Source organism: Acanthisitta chloris, unplaced genomic scaffold (genome assembly GCF_000695815.1).
Source record: "Acanthisitta chloris isolate BGI_N310 unplaced genomic scaffold, ASM69581v1 scaffold3580, whole genome shotgun sequence".
Classification (NCBI taxonomy): domain Eukaryota; kingdom Metazoa; phylum Chordata; class Aves; order Passeriformes; family Acanthisittidae; genus Acanthisitta; species Acanthisitta chloris.
Window position 1 is genome coordinate 34808 of NW_008652035.1, and position 16439 is coordinate 51246.

At 36.3% G+C, this 16439-nt stretch overlaps 1 protein-coding gene across 1 annotated transcript in view; it reads left to right on the forward strand.

The window, feature by feature from the left end:
* Positions 1-14664, forward strand: part of LOC103802913 (Kv channel-interacting protein 4) — a 37478-nt gene extending 22814 nt beyond the window's left edge. Inside the window, exons 3-8 of the mRNA XM_009075447.1 lie at positions 1-38; positions 2830-2900; positions 7826-7933; positions 8948-9052; positions 9447-9509; positions 14499-14664. The exon at positions 1-38 is cut by the window's left edge and continues 20 nt beyond it. Coding sequence (XP_009073695.1) covers positions 1-38; positions 2830-2900; positions 7826-7933; positions 8948-9052; positions 9447-9509; positions 14499-14546 — 433 coding nt within the window. The 3' untranslated portion in view covers positions 14547-14664. The remainder of the gene's footprint in view (positions 39-2829; positions 2901-7825; positions 7934-8947; positions 9053-9446; positions 9510-14498) is intronic.
* The last annotated feature ends 1775 nt before the right edge of the window (positions 14665-16439 follow it).

The following is a 16439-nucleotide window of genomic DNA, read 5'->3' on the forward strand; positions in this document are numbered from 1 at the left end:
CTTCAAAGAGATTTACTCTCAGTTCTTTCCACAGGGAGGTGAGTACTTGGCAGACATAATTAGTATTACAGTTGTGTTTGTTAGTTCCTAAGTCTGACAAAAGAGCCTGTTGTTCAAATTAACAAGATTGCTGCCTCAAGTTCTGCCTGAACTCATGGGGTACTTCCTTGATGGTCAGACACATTTTAAAGTATTTATTTCTGAATGAAATGCAATAATATCTACCAGACGTCAGTCATCTTTTATGAATTTATACCCTGTGTTTGGGTACCATTGACAACCAAGTTTCTCTGAGTAGGTTATTTCTTTTTAAACTTTCTAAACAGCCTTCCCCATTCTCTTTTATTCCAAAAAAACTTTCACAGTAGGAGGAACTGTAGGAGGCACTATAGGTACCCTCTAATATTGATGGCAGAATTCTGTGGGGTTTCTCTTCTTAAATGAGGGCTTTTTTAGCTAACCTTGATTTCAATTAATTGATTTCCAGGGGTTTCTTAATTTCTTTATCTCCATTATTGTTAGTGCAATGAAGATAATAGATGAAGGTCATAGATAAGAATCCACACACCGAATAATTATTACACTCCTCCATCACTTATGGACAAAACAGATCATGCTTATAGTTTGATAAGCCATACTCTTGGATATATAATGACTACCATTCATCTCTGATGTTTAAAATGCTTTGATGGTGTTTTTCAAAGGAATTCTGATTTAATATCTGTTCCTGTCTTAACCTGTCAAAATAGCAATTTAGCCTACTACCTATGATAGCAAATCCCTGAACATTTTTAATTTAAAAAGTTAAGATTTTGTCTAACATGATTAATGTTCAAGATTTCAACCTTCTGAAATTTAACAAGGGCAAGTGCAGGGTCCTGCACCTGAGGTCCTGGAACAAACTGTCCATGAGCCAACAGTGTGCCAAGAAGGCCAATAGTATCCTGGAGTGCATTAGGAAGAGCATTTCCAGCAGAGCAGCTCAGAAGGACCTGGAGGTCCTGGTGGACAACAAACTGTCCATGAGCCAACAGTGTGCCAAGAAGGCCAATAGTATCCTGGAGTGCATTAGGAAGAGCATTTCCAGCAGGTTGAGGGGGGTGATCTTGCCCCTCCACTTATCCATAGTGAGGCCACATGGAGTGCTGTGTCCAGTTCTGGGCTGCTCAGTACAAGAGAGACATGGAGCTCCTGGAGTGGGTCCTGCAGAGGACAATAAAGATGCTTAAGGGACTGGAGCAAGAAGGCCAATAGTATCCTGGAGTGCATTAGGAAGAGCATTTCCAGCAGGTTGAGGGGGGTGATCTTGCCCCTCCACTTATCCATAGTGAGGCCACATGGAGTGCTGTGTCCAGTTCTGGGCTGCTCAGTACAAGAGAGACATGGAGCTCCTGGAGTGGGTCCTGCAGAGGACAATAAAGATGCTTAAGGGACTGGAGCTCCTCAGTGATGCGGAAAGGCTGAGGGAGCTGGGCCTGTACAGCCTTGAGAAGATACAACTGAGAAGGGACATCATTAATGTATATAAGTATCTAAAGTGGGAGTGCCAAGAAGATGGATCCAGGCTCTTCTTGGTGGTGCTGACCAATTAGAGGAGACAACAGGCAGAAAATGATACACAAGAAGTTCCACCTGAATATGAGGAAGAAATTCCAAGAAAACAGAAGAAGTCATCTCAGCACTTGTGTGATTTTTCCATGATAGGGAGAGGTTTGTTCTACAAGGGGGACACAGATTTTGTAACACTTCTCCCTTTATTAAAAGTTTGTGGGGTTAACGTTAATTAACCTAAAAGTAATGTAAATATATGAAGTAGAAAGAGTGAAGCAATGAGTATTAAAAGCAAACAAAGCCTCATCCTACATTAATTTGCATGGTTTTGATGGAAGGAAAAGACACTGAAGAACGGTGACTTCCCATAACCCTAGCAGCTTGTACCTCACATTCACAGGGCAGTCTCTGGATAAGTTCTCTCTTCAGAGTTGTTAGTCCTGGAGCAGGTTGTGCCTCTCAGAAGGCATTCAGTGGAAACAGAAAGATGGATCTTTACAAAAAATTACAGTCTTGACAGATGTATATTCATGCTGTGCTGTGTTTCTAAAATGAGTCAATATGTACTGGCAAGTAGGTTTGAAGAGTATACAAATATTTCATGAAGGGATGACTTGTTTAAGGTCATCTTTCAGTGTCTCAGTGACCATTTAGTCAGTCACAGCCACTTTTCCCAAGGTCTGGAAGCACCTAGCCCTCATGCAATCTGCTTCTCAGGAGAGCATTTTCTCTCACCTGTGGGTGAGCATATGACCTGATCACAGCAGCAGCTTCTGACAAGCTCAGCTTCAACCTGGAAAAAAGTCTGTCTTCAGAGCAAAACAGATACAGCAGATGCACTGACTGTAGTGTCTGCTTCCCTCATTTACAGTGAACACATGAACACATTTTTCATTTTAAATATATGAGCTAAATCCCCTGTCATGGGCATTTAGCATTCCTGTTAACACAAGTTGTTTCAGAGTACAATAATATGTCATCTTTGCTATTAGCTCAGGTATCAGTGATTAGCAGAAACAGGAAAGACAATGAATAAAGACATTATAGAACAGAATTTTGGATTTTTGGCTCCTAATAGTGTTGCTATCCATGTACTCACACTTATAATTTATCCTTCCTCCCCTGCCAAAAAGGAAGTTTAAAATTCATTGAAAATTTAGTTTTGTTATGAAATTTTGGTATGAAAATATATCTTGATATCAAATAATGTTAATAGAATTAAATTAAGTTAAATAAGATTTGCTTACTATGAATTACATTTGCTGTTTTAAATTTCAGATTCCACGACGTATGCACATTTCCTGTTTAATGCATTTGACACTGATCACAATGGATCTGTAAGTTTTGAGGTAAGTGATGCTGTTGCTTCTTTCTCTGAAAATGAATCCTTTGCAATTCCTTGTAATTAAGTTCAGTTTGGTAGCTTTTATTATACAGCTCACATTCTGAAAAATTTAGCTGATGTGACTCAAGTTGCCAGTTTTTCTAATGTAATAACAAAAGTCATTATTTTACAATTGTATATTCCATAACACTAACTCAGACTGTGTTACTACATACTATCTTTATTAATCTGTTCATTTAAAACATAACTCAATATATACACAAGTTGCCTAAAATAGTCCTTATCTCCCTCTACAACTAATGTTATAGGGATGACTTAGTCAAAATAGGATTGCTCATATACTCTATAAGTTTCCAGCAGGCTCTAGAAAAGAGCTTTAAAGCAATTGTTTTTAAAAGCACAAGAGTCTGAAATTTATTCTCCCTCCATTTAACTGCCTAACCTTTTACCCAGTTCTGCCTTTCCCTGATAAGTCTGATGTCATCAACATAAAAACATGGTAAAAAGGAACCTTACTGCAATAGTGTAGATGAGAACAGGGTGTAGAAAATACTGAAAAGGAGATATTACTTTAAGATATAGAATTTTAAAATCTGTTTGTTTGCAAAAGGATATGTTTGTTTTGTCATGTTTTGTTTTGTTTATAATGAATGAATGATTTCCATACAACTTGTGGCTGGATTGTGATAAATACACCCACTTTAAATTTATTGAAATGTCCTATACATGTTTTCATGATTTATGATTTACTCGAGGCAATGATGTTGTGAGGTCTGACACCCCCTCTACCTTTTTTTGGGCATCAATGGGCTCTGTGTGAAACTAGAAGCAAGAACAGAGGTTTTATTCATATCTTCTGCACATAGACTAATTCTACAGGAAATCCTTCTGGTGAAATCATACAATTGTTTAGGTTGGAAGGGACCTTTAAGATCATCTAGTTCCAAACCCCAAGCCATGGGCAGAAACACCTTTCACTAGACCAGGTTGCCCAATGCCCCATCCAACCTGACCTTGAACACTCCAGGGATGAGGCATTCACAGTTTCTCTGGGCAACCTGTGCCAGTGCCTCACCACCCTCAGAGGAAAGAATCTCTTCTGTATACCTAACCTAAATTCCCCCTCTTTCAGTTTCAGCAACAGCAATGAGAAAAAAGCATTTTTAGAATCAGCAGTTGAAAAGTATTTCTCCTGTTATCATTAAAAATAATGAGAACAAGAGAAGTTTTGTAGCTTTCCTGGTCAATTTTTTTGACGTTTGTATCTCAGACAGAAAACATTAAGAAATGCACCAGATTTGAAGTTCTTTTTAAGGGTATTGACTATCTCAGAGAGCAGGTCTGTTCACAAAATAAATGCTTTAGAATAAAATAAAACAAGAAAATAAAAGAAGCAGTGTTTTGTTGGGGCCTTTTTCATTGCGGAACAGATATTTCCAGCTTACTTTTGTTCAATATCAAGTGAGACATGAGTGATCCAGACTTTGATATTATTTGCACTAATTGTGAATCCAGCATACCTCTATTGCTGTCAAAAGACTCTTGCTTCTGTGTCCTTGTAGCAACATTATACTTTAAAACTGTACAATAGCTATTCTAAAAGCATCCTTAAGTTAAAAAATTTCTATATATTTTTTTCTAATTACATGAAAGTAGCTGCAAAATGTGAAAGTAGATATTGTGAAATGTGAAAAATAGAATCATCTCATTTTTTCCTGCTCCTTTTTCTCTTAGGGGCGACTGTGACATATTCTTTATATTTCAATCTGTACTCTAGTTTTCTAATTTTCCTTAGAAAAAACAATAAAAGTAAACAGCTCAAAAGGTAGAGAGGGAGTGATTTAAAAGTTTGGAGAACACATAAACCTTCTTCCCAATTTATTTTCTATGTCAAAGTATAGGAGTAAATACAGTTTAATATGATGACCTATGATGAAAAATACTCTATATTCTGTGTCAAAAGGATCTGAAAATCTGAAATGGCAGCAAAATTCTTTTGTAGGAAAGAATGACATTCTTTTTGTGTTGCACTCTCCATTTTCTAATGAAGCAGTGGTAGCTAGAGTTGTGGGTAAAAAGAGAGAAATCATTCTAGCTTTTTGCTCTTTATCATCCTGGCCAAGAATGCTCTTTATTCTCCTTGTTCAAGACATGAAAGAATACATGATCAGGTGGAATAATTTTAAGCTTTCCTATGGATTTGAGGCATCACACTAATAAGCTTGTTAATTAATTTATTAATGAACTAGTTATACCCAAAGATTTACTGAAGGATAAAGCAATAAGAAAGTCATCAACAACCTTGCTAATTAATCACTGTTGAAAAAACCCCACAAATCCAGGTTCATCCCAGATCACAACCAGAGGCTGTACACAGAGCAGAAAACAAATGAGAGTAGGCTGTGATAGGAAGCACACAGAGGCTCTGGGACAGGTGTGATGATGCTGCTCCATTTTGCAACCCTTCAGTGAGACATCATCCACCTTTCTTGCAGAATCAAAGGCACAAAAGGTATTAGCATGCCCTGCAGGAAACTAGCAAGGTACAAACAGCAAGCTGTGAAAAGGAGTAAAGGCAAGTGACAAGGCAGAGACTTTTGTGCTTCTAACTTTGCTGTCACAGACTGAAGAGAGACCCAACCTGGAGCTGTATCTCAGCCCAGACCTCTTTCATAGTTCTAGGCTCCTTTGTGACCCTAGATCAGATGCACCTCTCCTCATTGGGTGCTCAGCTGAGCAGGACTGGCCCATTTGGTAGACAGTGTCAGCATCCTCAGAGGATGTAAGTATCCAAGTATGGTGAATTTTACTTATAAAATAAATACATTCTAAAAGTAGAATTCCTCTCTCCCCAGAAATTATGTGTCTAAAACAGGAAGGACAACACATCTGGGTACTCTGTACTGTAACAGGCACTTGTATTCCTGCTCTGTGCTAAATGATGTGGCTGATTCATGTGTCACTGAGTTGGTGACAAGTATATAGATAGACAGATGCTCTCTGAATTTAGCTCTACCCTCAGCACTGTTGTTTTATTATGGCATTCTGCATTGGATTATTAGTTTAACAGCTGGCATAGCTGTACTGCCCCTGACACACACATTGCCTTCCACCATGCAGAGCATTTTCCCCTTCAAGGGTCTAGCCCAAAATACCCTGTGGATTTAGCCTATATCCACTGAGTCAGATTTTCTATTTCTATATGATATTATTGTGATGTTCCTCAGTTGCGTGAAGGTTAAGTATGTATAAAAGATATCCCATCCTAGATGGTCCTTATCTGTCTCATTTTCTGTTGTCATAAATCCCTTCTGTTTTTCCTGAGATGGACTCCTGCACTGAGTTTTTTTATGTGCCATTTTTAAAACCAGTGGTAGAAAGGTAGACTTGGAAATGGGGATGTAAATGATGCCAGGAAACCAGCTAACATAGGTGGTGCTTCACAGAAAGGAAGAAAGAGAACTGATCAGGAAAAGACAAATGGATATAGTTTAGATAAAATAAATGCAAAAATGTTGCTGGTACCAAATTAAATTCGGAGTTCTTAAATATAATAATGTAAGAAAATAAAGCTTCTGGAGACCTTCACAAAGGACTTCAGGAGAAGCTACATCAAGAATGTAAATCAGCACAGAAAAGATTTGAAGACATCTACTGAATTAAAAAGGTTAATTGCTAATGCTGTAATGTGATCAAATATGTTCTGAATTTCTTGAACACTTTAATGCTTAATAGTACATCGTTAAAGAGCTGTTTGGAGATTGAACCCTGTGACCCTCAATTAGTCATTGAGATGTAGACGAGACAAGTTGAGCAAAACTCTTTCAAGATTCATGTATCCATTTACCCCAAGGGGCACATATCCCAATAAGACAGGAATTTGTGACAGACTAAGAAAGCCCAGACCATGCCATTTGAATTGCTAAAAAGACTGAAGGCTTTCTGTGCCTACTAGGCCATCTGAGGCCATGATATCTGTGTATACTTCACTGTATCAGGTATATTTATTGACTGTTTGGTACATCAGACTTTTGTAATTTATGTCTAACCTCAGCGTAGTCTTTTCCAATGTTCCTGTTAGAGGAAATGCATAACCTTTGCTGATGCCAATAAGAAGTATTTCAGCTGGACATGCTAAGGAATGCAGAAGACAGGTGATGGCAGTTGATATTTTCTCTGATCTGAAAGATGCTCAGTAAATGTAAATAAGGTTTATGCTGTCAAAAGAGTATTTATTAGGAAAAAAATCTATTAGCAAACACTACATATAAATAATCTCAAAAGTCTTCTGATTCATTTCTCTGGAATAGCTCTACTGCAACAGAACATTGATGGGTCACAAAAACATCAAGGTGGTACATGGACACATAATGTATTTATTCTGCCTTATCATACTTCCAATGAAAATATTAAGTATTAATGTGTGCTGTATCATACATGAAGTTAGAAATGTTGACTGCAGCATATTCATCTAACAGATCTGGGAACCACATATTCCACCTCAACAAGGTACAGATTTAACAAGAATTTAGTGTTCCTTAGGAGATAGTTCTCCCAAAATTGGTCTCTTGTGCTTTTTTTAGTGTAAGTCCCACTTAAGCTTTTCTTGGGCCGTTAAACCATGGGGATTGCTTTTTCCTGGTATTAACTTCAACAGGAACTACTTATGTGAGGCATTTCAGAGGATACAACCACTAACAGAAAATGATGGTTAATTTTATAGAAAATTACTCAATTGATTTATGTTAAGAGTGTAGGAAACAGTGAATAGATTGTTAATTAAGAAAACAGCAGTCCATAATACCTACTGTGAAGCAAAACACATCTCTCCAGACCTCTGTGCTTCTGACAAATGCATTATTCTGGATTTCTGAGTGTTTGGGAAGAACTGCTCTATTCTAAACTGACCAAGACCTTCTGTCTATTTAGGATTTTGTTATGGGTCTCTCAATTTTACTGCGAGGGACAGTACAGGAGAAACTGAACTGGGCTTTCAACCTGTATGACATAAATAAGGATGGATATATAACTAAAGAGGTAAGGTCTACTTTTTATTGACTTAAAATAAATGTTGAATATCTGAGCACTGCTTTCAAGGAGGAATGACTTCATTGTCAAATTACACATGTTAACAGATAAACATATATTTTCAAATTAGACATGCTAAAAAGTAAAGTAATTGTCTCATTTAAGGGCATGTATAAAAATTGAAGGGGGAAGAATTTTTGAGGTGCAGAAATAGTTCCCTTTGACTTAAGCATTTGCACATACAGTCACTAGAATAGATTGGTAGGATAGTTGGACAAAAAAGAATTAATTGCTACTCGTTTTATGAATCTTCTAAAAAGTTTTACTTGAAACAGAATTTATGTAGAAAGATTCCTACATCTTTTATTCTGCAAAGATTCAAGCACATACTGAAATTATAGTGGGACCAAATGAGTGCTTTCATTAAAATATATGGATTTTTTAAAATGGTTATATGGAAATATATATAAATTACACTTCATGATCATTATAAAAGAGTGATCTATAGAATAATTTCTCAGCATACTTCAGATGACTTTTTTTATAATTATTAAAACTTTCACAAGCCACTCATAAGAAAATTCAAAGCTTTTGATCTAAAGGGAATACTCTCACATATGCAGGTGTGTGCATCACTATTTCTATTTTCTCCAGGGAAAACTCAGTAGTAAGAAGCTGATGTGCTTTGACCATTCACTTGCTGTTACACAACTTCTTTTCCAGTTTATTTTTATTCACATCAGGAGATTATTCCCACAACCCATGAACTTGCACATATTCCAAATCACTTAAAATCAAATTTGTACTTCTATGAAAGCTGAGCTAAAATGGTAGAATTTCTAGGAATAAAATAGTTCCTTCTTGAAGGAATTTGAAGTTCCTTCTTGTTCAATCAAAAATTAACAGGCACAATCTCTTAAATTTTATTCTAAAATGTAAATCCTGAAAATGAATCAAGTGTTCTGAGTCAAAGCACTGTCTACAATGCACATTATGTTACACAAGCATTTTTTTTCTCTTCAGGAAATGCTTGATATAATGAAAGCAATATATGATATGATGGGGAAATGTACCTATCCTGTTCTCAAGGAGGATGCACCTAGACAACATGTGGAAACATTTTTCCAGGTGGGTCAGATAGCATGGAACCCAAAAAGACTTCTCTGTGAGCAGGTAGGGAAATGTTTTCATTGTTATAATAGTTTTGCATATCCTTCCAATTCTGTGATCCTTTTCTTCTCTGTGGTTCCATCCCTATTGTTATAATAGTTTTGCATATCGTTCCAATTCTGTAATCCTTTTCTTCTCTGTGGTTCCATCCCAAGTTTCTCAGATCTCCTCTTTACACATTGCTTTTCCAACAATAAGCTCCTTAAGCTTATTCCAGTATATCACTTATTATGTCTTTTGGCCTGGTTGTTCCTAGGCTGACATAGAACTGAAATGAGTTATAAAAAGGACTTGGTTTACATAGGATTGAGGAGGATAAACATATATTCTCTTTTTTTTTTTTTTTGAACAGAAAATGGACAAAAACAAAGATGGAGTAGTTACCATAGATGAATTCATTGAGAGCTGCCAGAAAGTAAGTATTCAGTGATAAGTACTGGACATTTATCTGTTGACTAATGCTATCATAGCTCTACACAGATTTCTGGAGTGACAGTTAGGGCAATCCTAATACCAGAGATAGCATTTTCCCAAAGTAGTGCATATATGTACACCATTACACAAAACCACTAAATAGCATAAATAAATTTGTGACCTAAATCTGTAGAAGAGTTCTTATATACAAGCTATCATTGCTTATTAGACAACTGTGCCAACATCCCTTCTCTCTTTAACAGTGTTTTGTTTGTACTTCATAGCAAAACGTTTCTTCACATTTAGCTAAATATTTATTTCTACCTTCTGCCCATGCTGGGACACAGAATTCAGTTACAACTGGTATATAGTCATGGTAATAATAATATTGCCTGAAATTTATCATCTCTAGGTGAGTTTCTTAAACAGTGAGACATGATGTGCTTGTAAGCAGTGAGGCCTTATAAAAGCAAAGTGCAAGAGGCTTGCAAAGTGTGGGATGCCAAGAGTTAACAGCAGGAAAGTTTTCTCAAGGCAAGGGAGTGAGAATTGATTGTGATTATCAGCTTCAAGTGTTTACACCACCCAGGTGGCTGTTAATTTCTTTCAACTGCTGAAAGCACCTCTTGGCCTCTAGAGCTGGGACTGAGAATAAACTTCTGCAATGGGAGTTACTGCCTGTTTTCACTCCTCTGCCCTTCAGAAATCAGCTTGTTCTCAGACCAGGAGGTGATATGAGGAAAGATAAGTTGCATTTTCAGAAATTTAAGGAATATCTTTTCTGTTAATTTGTCAATGCAAGAAAAAGAAACATGACAGTATAAAATAATCATGACTAGTCTTTGGCATGATAAGAGATTGTTGTGTACTGTAAAGCATCACATTAGACCTAGTGAATATGATAGCCTTGACTGCATTTTGTAAATTGGTGTGGCAAATAAGCCCAACATTATTTGTTACAGTGAGAAATATAAGAAATCATGGTAGAGGTCTACTGATACCTTGTCCAGACTGATGAGTATGAAGCTGACAGAGACCAGCAGTATAGCCTGTGTGTATTGATTCTTATCTTCTGTACCAAGAACAACACTAGCAAAATAAATGCATTTGGTAATAGATTATTAACCATTTGGAAAAGGGAAAGCTGAGCAGGAAATAGCAAAGATGGTCTAGAGTCAGTCTATTTTTATATGCATCTATAGTTATTCATAGGGGTTGCTCTTATGAGCACAGCTCCCTAGTGAGTGATTGTCTGTTTGAATTTTATCCACTGATTTTGGGGGATGAAAGGCAGCCAACAGCACTGATAGCTGTGTGTGTTCTGTGTATCCTGAGCAATGGGCATTGAGTAGTGTCTTACCAGTCAGCTGTGCTCTGTTGCTTTGGCCCTGGTTCTAGCTTGTCAGTTCTGTTCTGTGTGAATGAAAGGCGTTTGCTCTGCTAATGCTGAGTGATCATCAGAAACAGAGATGAGATTAATTTCCCAGATGAGGTCTGCAGCATTCTGGAAGTTAAATGACACATTAGTCTGCATATGACAGCAATTATGGTGATGGGCTGAGTGATTCATTTACAAAGAAAATTAATACCTTCAGTAAGGAATTGCCAGCTCACCTTATCCTACGCGATTCAGTTTCTCACATCTGTTAGATTTCTTATTTACCTCTTCCAAGTATTACATGTGAGAGAGATGCTTTCTAAACTGCTACATGATAAGAGACACCATTGTCATCATGTCACTTATCTCACCTTCACTTGCTTTTAACTTCAAAGGTGGCCATGGTTCTTTGATACAAAAAGTGTCTTGCTGCCTAAATTTTTTTTCTTTGCCTACTTAGAACTGTTCTTCTATTAAGACTTCTGAGCTGCCAAGTGTGTCATTTATGTTATATCTATCAAGATTTGATTTCAGAAATGAGGTTTGGGGTTAGGATTCAATTCAGATCCTTCAAGAAACTGGTTTCAGAAGTCATTGTGGCTTCAGTCATAGCTGTAAGGAAATGTTTTTTCTAATATCCTAATAGGTACAAGAGTGATCTAAAAAGGTATTATATGAGTCTTTAAATGGACTAGAAGTATGTTCTGCCTGGGAAAGGCTGCAGGAGCCTTTTTTTTGAAGGCTGTCTCAGGCAAGAGTTGCCAGACTCTGAGATCTGGTATTCCTCTCTTTTGAGTTGGAAGCCAAATTAGTTGGTCTTAGAAGTACATCCCTTTTACTGCTCTTTTGTTATAACTAATGACTGTGTGGCATGCTTACTTTAAGAGCAAGAAAAACAGCAGAGCATATTTGAATAGAGTCTCTACTTCTGGTTACTGGAATAGGTTCCTCAGATTTTTTTTGTAGCATGGAGAGCCTCTGGTATATTCCTAAACACTCATTTTACGTGTGCCTTTTTTTTTCTTTTCTTGTGCTGAGTACTGGTTTGGCATAACTATTAATGCAGTAGCACTGTACAACTGTATACAGCCAGTTCAAGGCTCTTAATTCACAGTCCCATTGCAAAGAATGGCCTGTCCATCCAAAAAGTGTTGAAACAGTTATGTAGGGAATTACAAAACATTCAGGCTTTGAGCATCAGTCTTCTCTGGTCACTGGGTAGAAGGACCTATCTTTGCTCACAATTAGTGTTGTCTTGTTTTGTATAAATTACCAAAGAGCAGATGCAGCTCTTGGGAAACTATAGTGTGGCTCCTTCAAGGGCTAGGCACTACCTGCCTCCTTTAACTGCTTGGTGCTGGTGGAGAATGGTCTGGCTCATATTGCTTCATAGGTACAGCAGCAGCATGAAGAACAGAGGCAAAGCACTTAGATGCATAGGTGAAAGTTAGGGTGAATGACTTAAAGGGCCTTCTGATAATGAAAAGGCTTCTGGGATAGGTATTTTCTGCAGGAGTGACCCTTCCATACACAGTGCTGATGTTCTAGGCTAGCCTGAAAACAAGAAACCATCTCAAACCTAAGAAAAACTGTCTTAAAGGTAGGTCAGATGTGCCAAAGCTCATTCATTCAGGTTAGTGCTTCTTATGGACAGTGCTTCATATGGACAGTGCTTCATATGTGCTAACATCTCCTTATATCTTGAGTTAGGAATTGTTAAATCTATTGTGAAAAACTGTGTAGAAAAATGTACTGAAAAAAGAGGCAAATGAAAAAGATATACTTGCCAAAGAACTCCAATGCAAGCATCTGCTTTTTTTTAATTTTTAGTTTTTGAAGATGGAAAAAAAGCTACTAAAACTCACCATGTTCTAAATATTATGACAAACTTGTATTTTCTTGTGAAGAGTCTTCCTATAGGACTCAAGGAGGGGGATTGGAAGTATTCTGTAAAGAAACAGCCAACTCAGAAATATGGAGCTGATTTTAGAAAACTTTCAGCTTCATTCATGATGATACATATATAATAAAGTTGCTAAGAAGTGTCAGAGCATGTTGTTTGCTTTGCATGTTTGCTGAACTTAGTTACTAATGTATATACAAGAACCAAACTTCAACCTTACATTAATCAGTGATCTTCACAAGTTTATTGATGTTTCAAAGCAATGAAGTGGGAAAAAAGTTCGTTTAACTTTAATTTAACATAGTAATTTTACTGTACAAACTTTTAAAGCATTAATCTACATAAGTTATTTTTTGAAATGACATAGCATTGCTTCCATAATTTTTTTTAGCAGTACAAAATGGTGTACAGATCATTTCTTACAGCAACATCACTTGAAATGACATACAGAATCAAAGATGAAAAAAAACCACTGTGCATGTTCCATAACATAAATTAAGCAAATTACTCAGACTTGACATTTTTTACAAAGAAAGAGAATCTCCCACTAGACTGAACAGTGTACAGTTTAACTGGAAATTGATACTGAACATGTTATTGGAATATTAATGTGCAGAAGTCTCACAGACCTTTCTGCAGTGGAGAATACTATGAGATAATCTTTCTAAAAAGTGTTTTTTATGCATATGTTTCTTTCATGAAACCTCCAAACGTAATCTATAAAATGCAGTCTTTTTATTCACTAGAATTAAAGATGGCTAAATTGCTTCTTCAGAAAGTACTAAAAGTTGTGCATTAGGATTAAAATATAGGATCATTGCAATCAAGACCAGCAAATGCTAAATGAGCATGTAATAAACTCCTGTGTATAGATATATATAGATATATATATATATATATTGTTTCATGCAAGCAACTGTTGACTCAGAAACACGAACAAACACAGGCTACTGCAAGTAAACTCTTTCTTCTATACACTGAAAGGTAAAGCTTACAAAGAAATATATTTGCTGAGTGCTATGCTGAGAGTTATTTCCTGACAAAAACTGGAGTACAGAGTGATGCATCAAGTAAAGATTATGCAGAACTTGGAAGCTGGAGATTTTGTTAAAATACTACCTAATGCAAAGCAATCAGAAAGTAGAAGTAGCATTGGAAAGCAGTCACCATCTTTCAGTGAAAATCTGAACTGAGGAGCTGAAGAGTGTTGTGGTGATATTCGTCAAACTGACTCCTTGGTTCAGGCAAAGATGTACATTTAAATCCATTTTATTTTACAGTCATTCCCTAGCTCTGCAGCAGGATGCCCTAGTTTTGTAAAAAGGCTCCTGTGTAGGATGGACAGGACTAGTAATTACATGTGTGGATTTGCACTTCAGATATAACTATTCCATGAGTATTTATTGTCTACATGTATTCTGTTATACCAGGTATAAACTGATTATCTCTGAAATGTTGCAGACTTAATTTTCTTAATATGCTACTGTATTCTTGACTGAATAGTTCTGGTTTCACTAATATGTACAAAAACTTATTTAAGCATAGAACCATTAACAGCCTTTTTCTGGTAACAGTTTCTCCAAGCAAGCTGAAAAAATTGTTGTCATTAACTAAAATACAGTTAGTTCTACCCCATTTCACTATAGATACTGGCCAAGTACATCTGTAACAGTGTATGATTTTTGGTTTTGTGTTGTCTTCTTTTACAGGATGAAAATATCATGCGATCCATGCAGCTCTTTGAAAATGTGATTTAATGAAGACATTAGGTCTACAACTAATGGACAAATATGAGTTATTCTGCAACATTATCTAAAAGATGGATTTCCCACTTTATCATAAATAAAGTTACTCAGCTTTACACTGAGACATGTATTATGCAAGTAAATTTTTTATTATAAACTCTTCCCAACAAAAACCCCTTTCCAAATTAGACCATTTAGCACTTTAAGTGTGACTACTTAGTTAACTGAAAAAATTAGGTTTTTACTCCAAACTCAAATAAAATAAGAACTGACATTACAAAGCTTTCTTTCATCTCAACCCCTAGTTAAAATATATAGATACAATCACAGGGAGATTAAATAAATACTCTTAGTTTTGCTACTCATTTGTACTGGATTGAGCTCCAGGTGTTCAAGTATGTTTCTTAAGTCTTAGCTTCTAATTTATACAGAGGCATTATCATGTATTTTCTTTTCACATTTCTATGGTGTAGTCCTTGTTTTTGAATAATACTTTGAATTAAAATGCTATAATCAATGTACAATGTACATCTTGCTGCAATTGCCTTCCATCTTTGACTTGCTTTTCTCTTCAAAAACCCCCAGTCAAACCCAAACCTAACAAAATAACTTGAGAGTAAGAACTGTTATAGAACAAAAAAGAAATCGCTTAGAGGTAGGTTTGTTCCCTAAGAAATAGGAGTAAGCTTCTATCAATCACACTTACCTAGGAAATCTTCATTTCATTGATCATGACATGAACATCAGGTGTCCTACATACTGTGTTTCTAATCCTTCTTGGATGTATCTGCAAAGTTCTTTGCCTAAAATTACAGCTCTTCTGACTTCTAATTTTTCATGAAGAAACCTTAACTGGATCCTAACACTATTTTCACAATTATGTGTCTTTCTGCCTTTGATGAAGAAAAAGGCATGAACTTCTTTTGAAACTTCCATCCCACTTCGGTGCTGAGAATGAACATCACTATGTAGTAATATCTACTAATAATGACTGCTAGTCAGGCTAACATCTGTTTTCAGCTTTTTGTAACATCTTTATGAGACAGAAAACCAATGGAAACTTCAGCTATACATCATCTACATGTGATAAATGCATTACATTTTTTTAGGATTATTTCTTTATTAAGATTGGAGCAACTTTATTCTGAACCTAGAAAGATTTTTCTAACAAAGGATGCACCTAAAATATAACACTGCCCCTCCATCCATGTAATTTTGAAGATATATTGTCCACAGAGTTTATGCCAATACTTCAAAGTAAGTGAAATGCTATCAGAGATAGGCCAACCTTCATTATGACATTGCTGCAGAAAATGTGAAAGGGGATTAATGAAGCAGAAAGACTGTGGCAAGCATTCTTTTGTAAAAATAAATCAGGTATCTATTCTGGTGTAGAGATGGGATGTTAGAGGCATGTTGAAGGCTGCTCTGCTATCACCAGTGTAGGATAAGAGTAGTACAATACATGTACACCTGAAATCTGCTGTAGCTTGTTTGTGTAAACTAAATGTGCACATTTTGTAAAAAAAAAATAATAATAATAAAGTAAACATGAAGAAAAAAGGACTTATGATCAATTTTTTTTGAGTTGTTTAAATACTTGTTGGCAAAAATGTTAGCTGTCTCTGCACTATATTCTCCAGAGCTTCTCCAGCTTCTCAAAACAACGTGCTGAGAATGCAGTGAGCAAGTTCAGCTTTGCACCATATGCTACCTCTTGAGTGTGTTCAGCTTCACACCTTTAAAAGCTGACTCTCAAGAAGTCTATACAAGTGCTCACAGTTCTAGGTCTAACCTAATCCTGATGACCCTAAATGCATCTGTCTGTGTCCAAAATAAGTTACATTTCAAAAGCAGATATACATATGTAATTTAACACCAAGTGTCGTGGTTTAACCTCAGCCA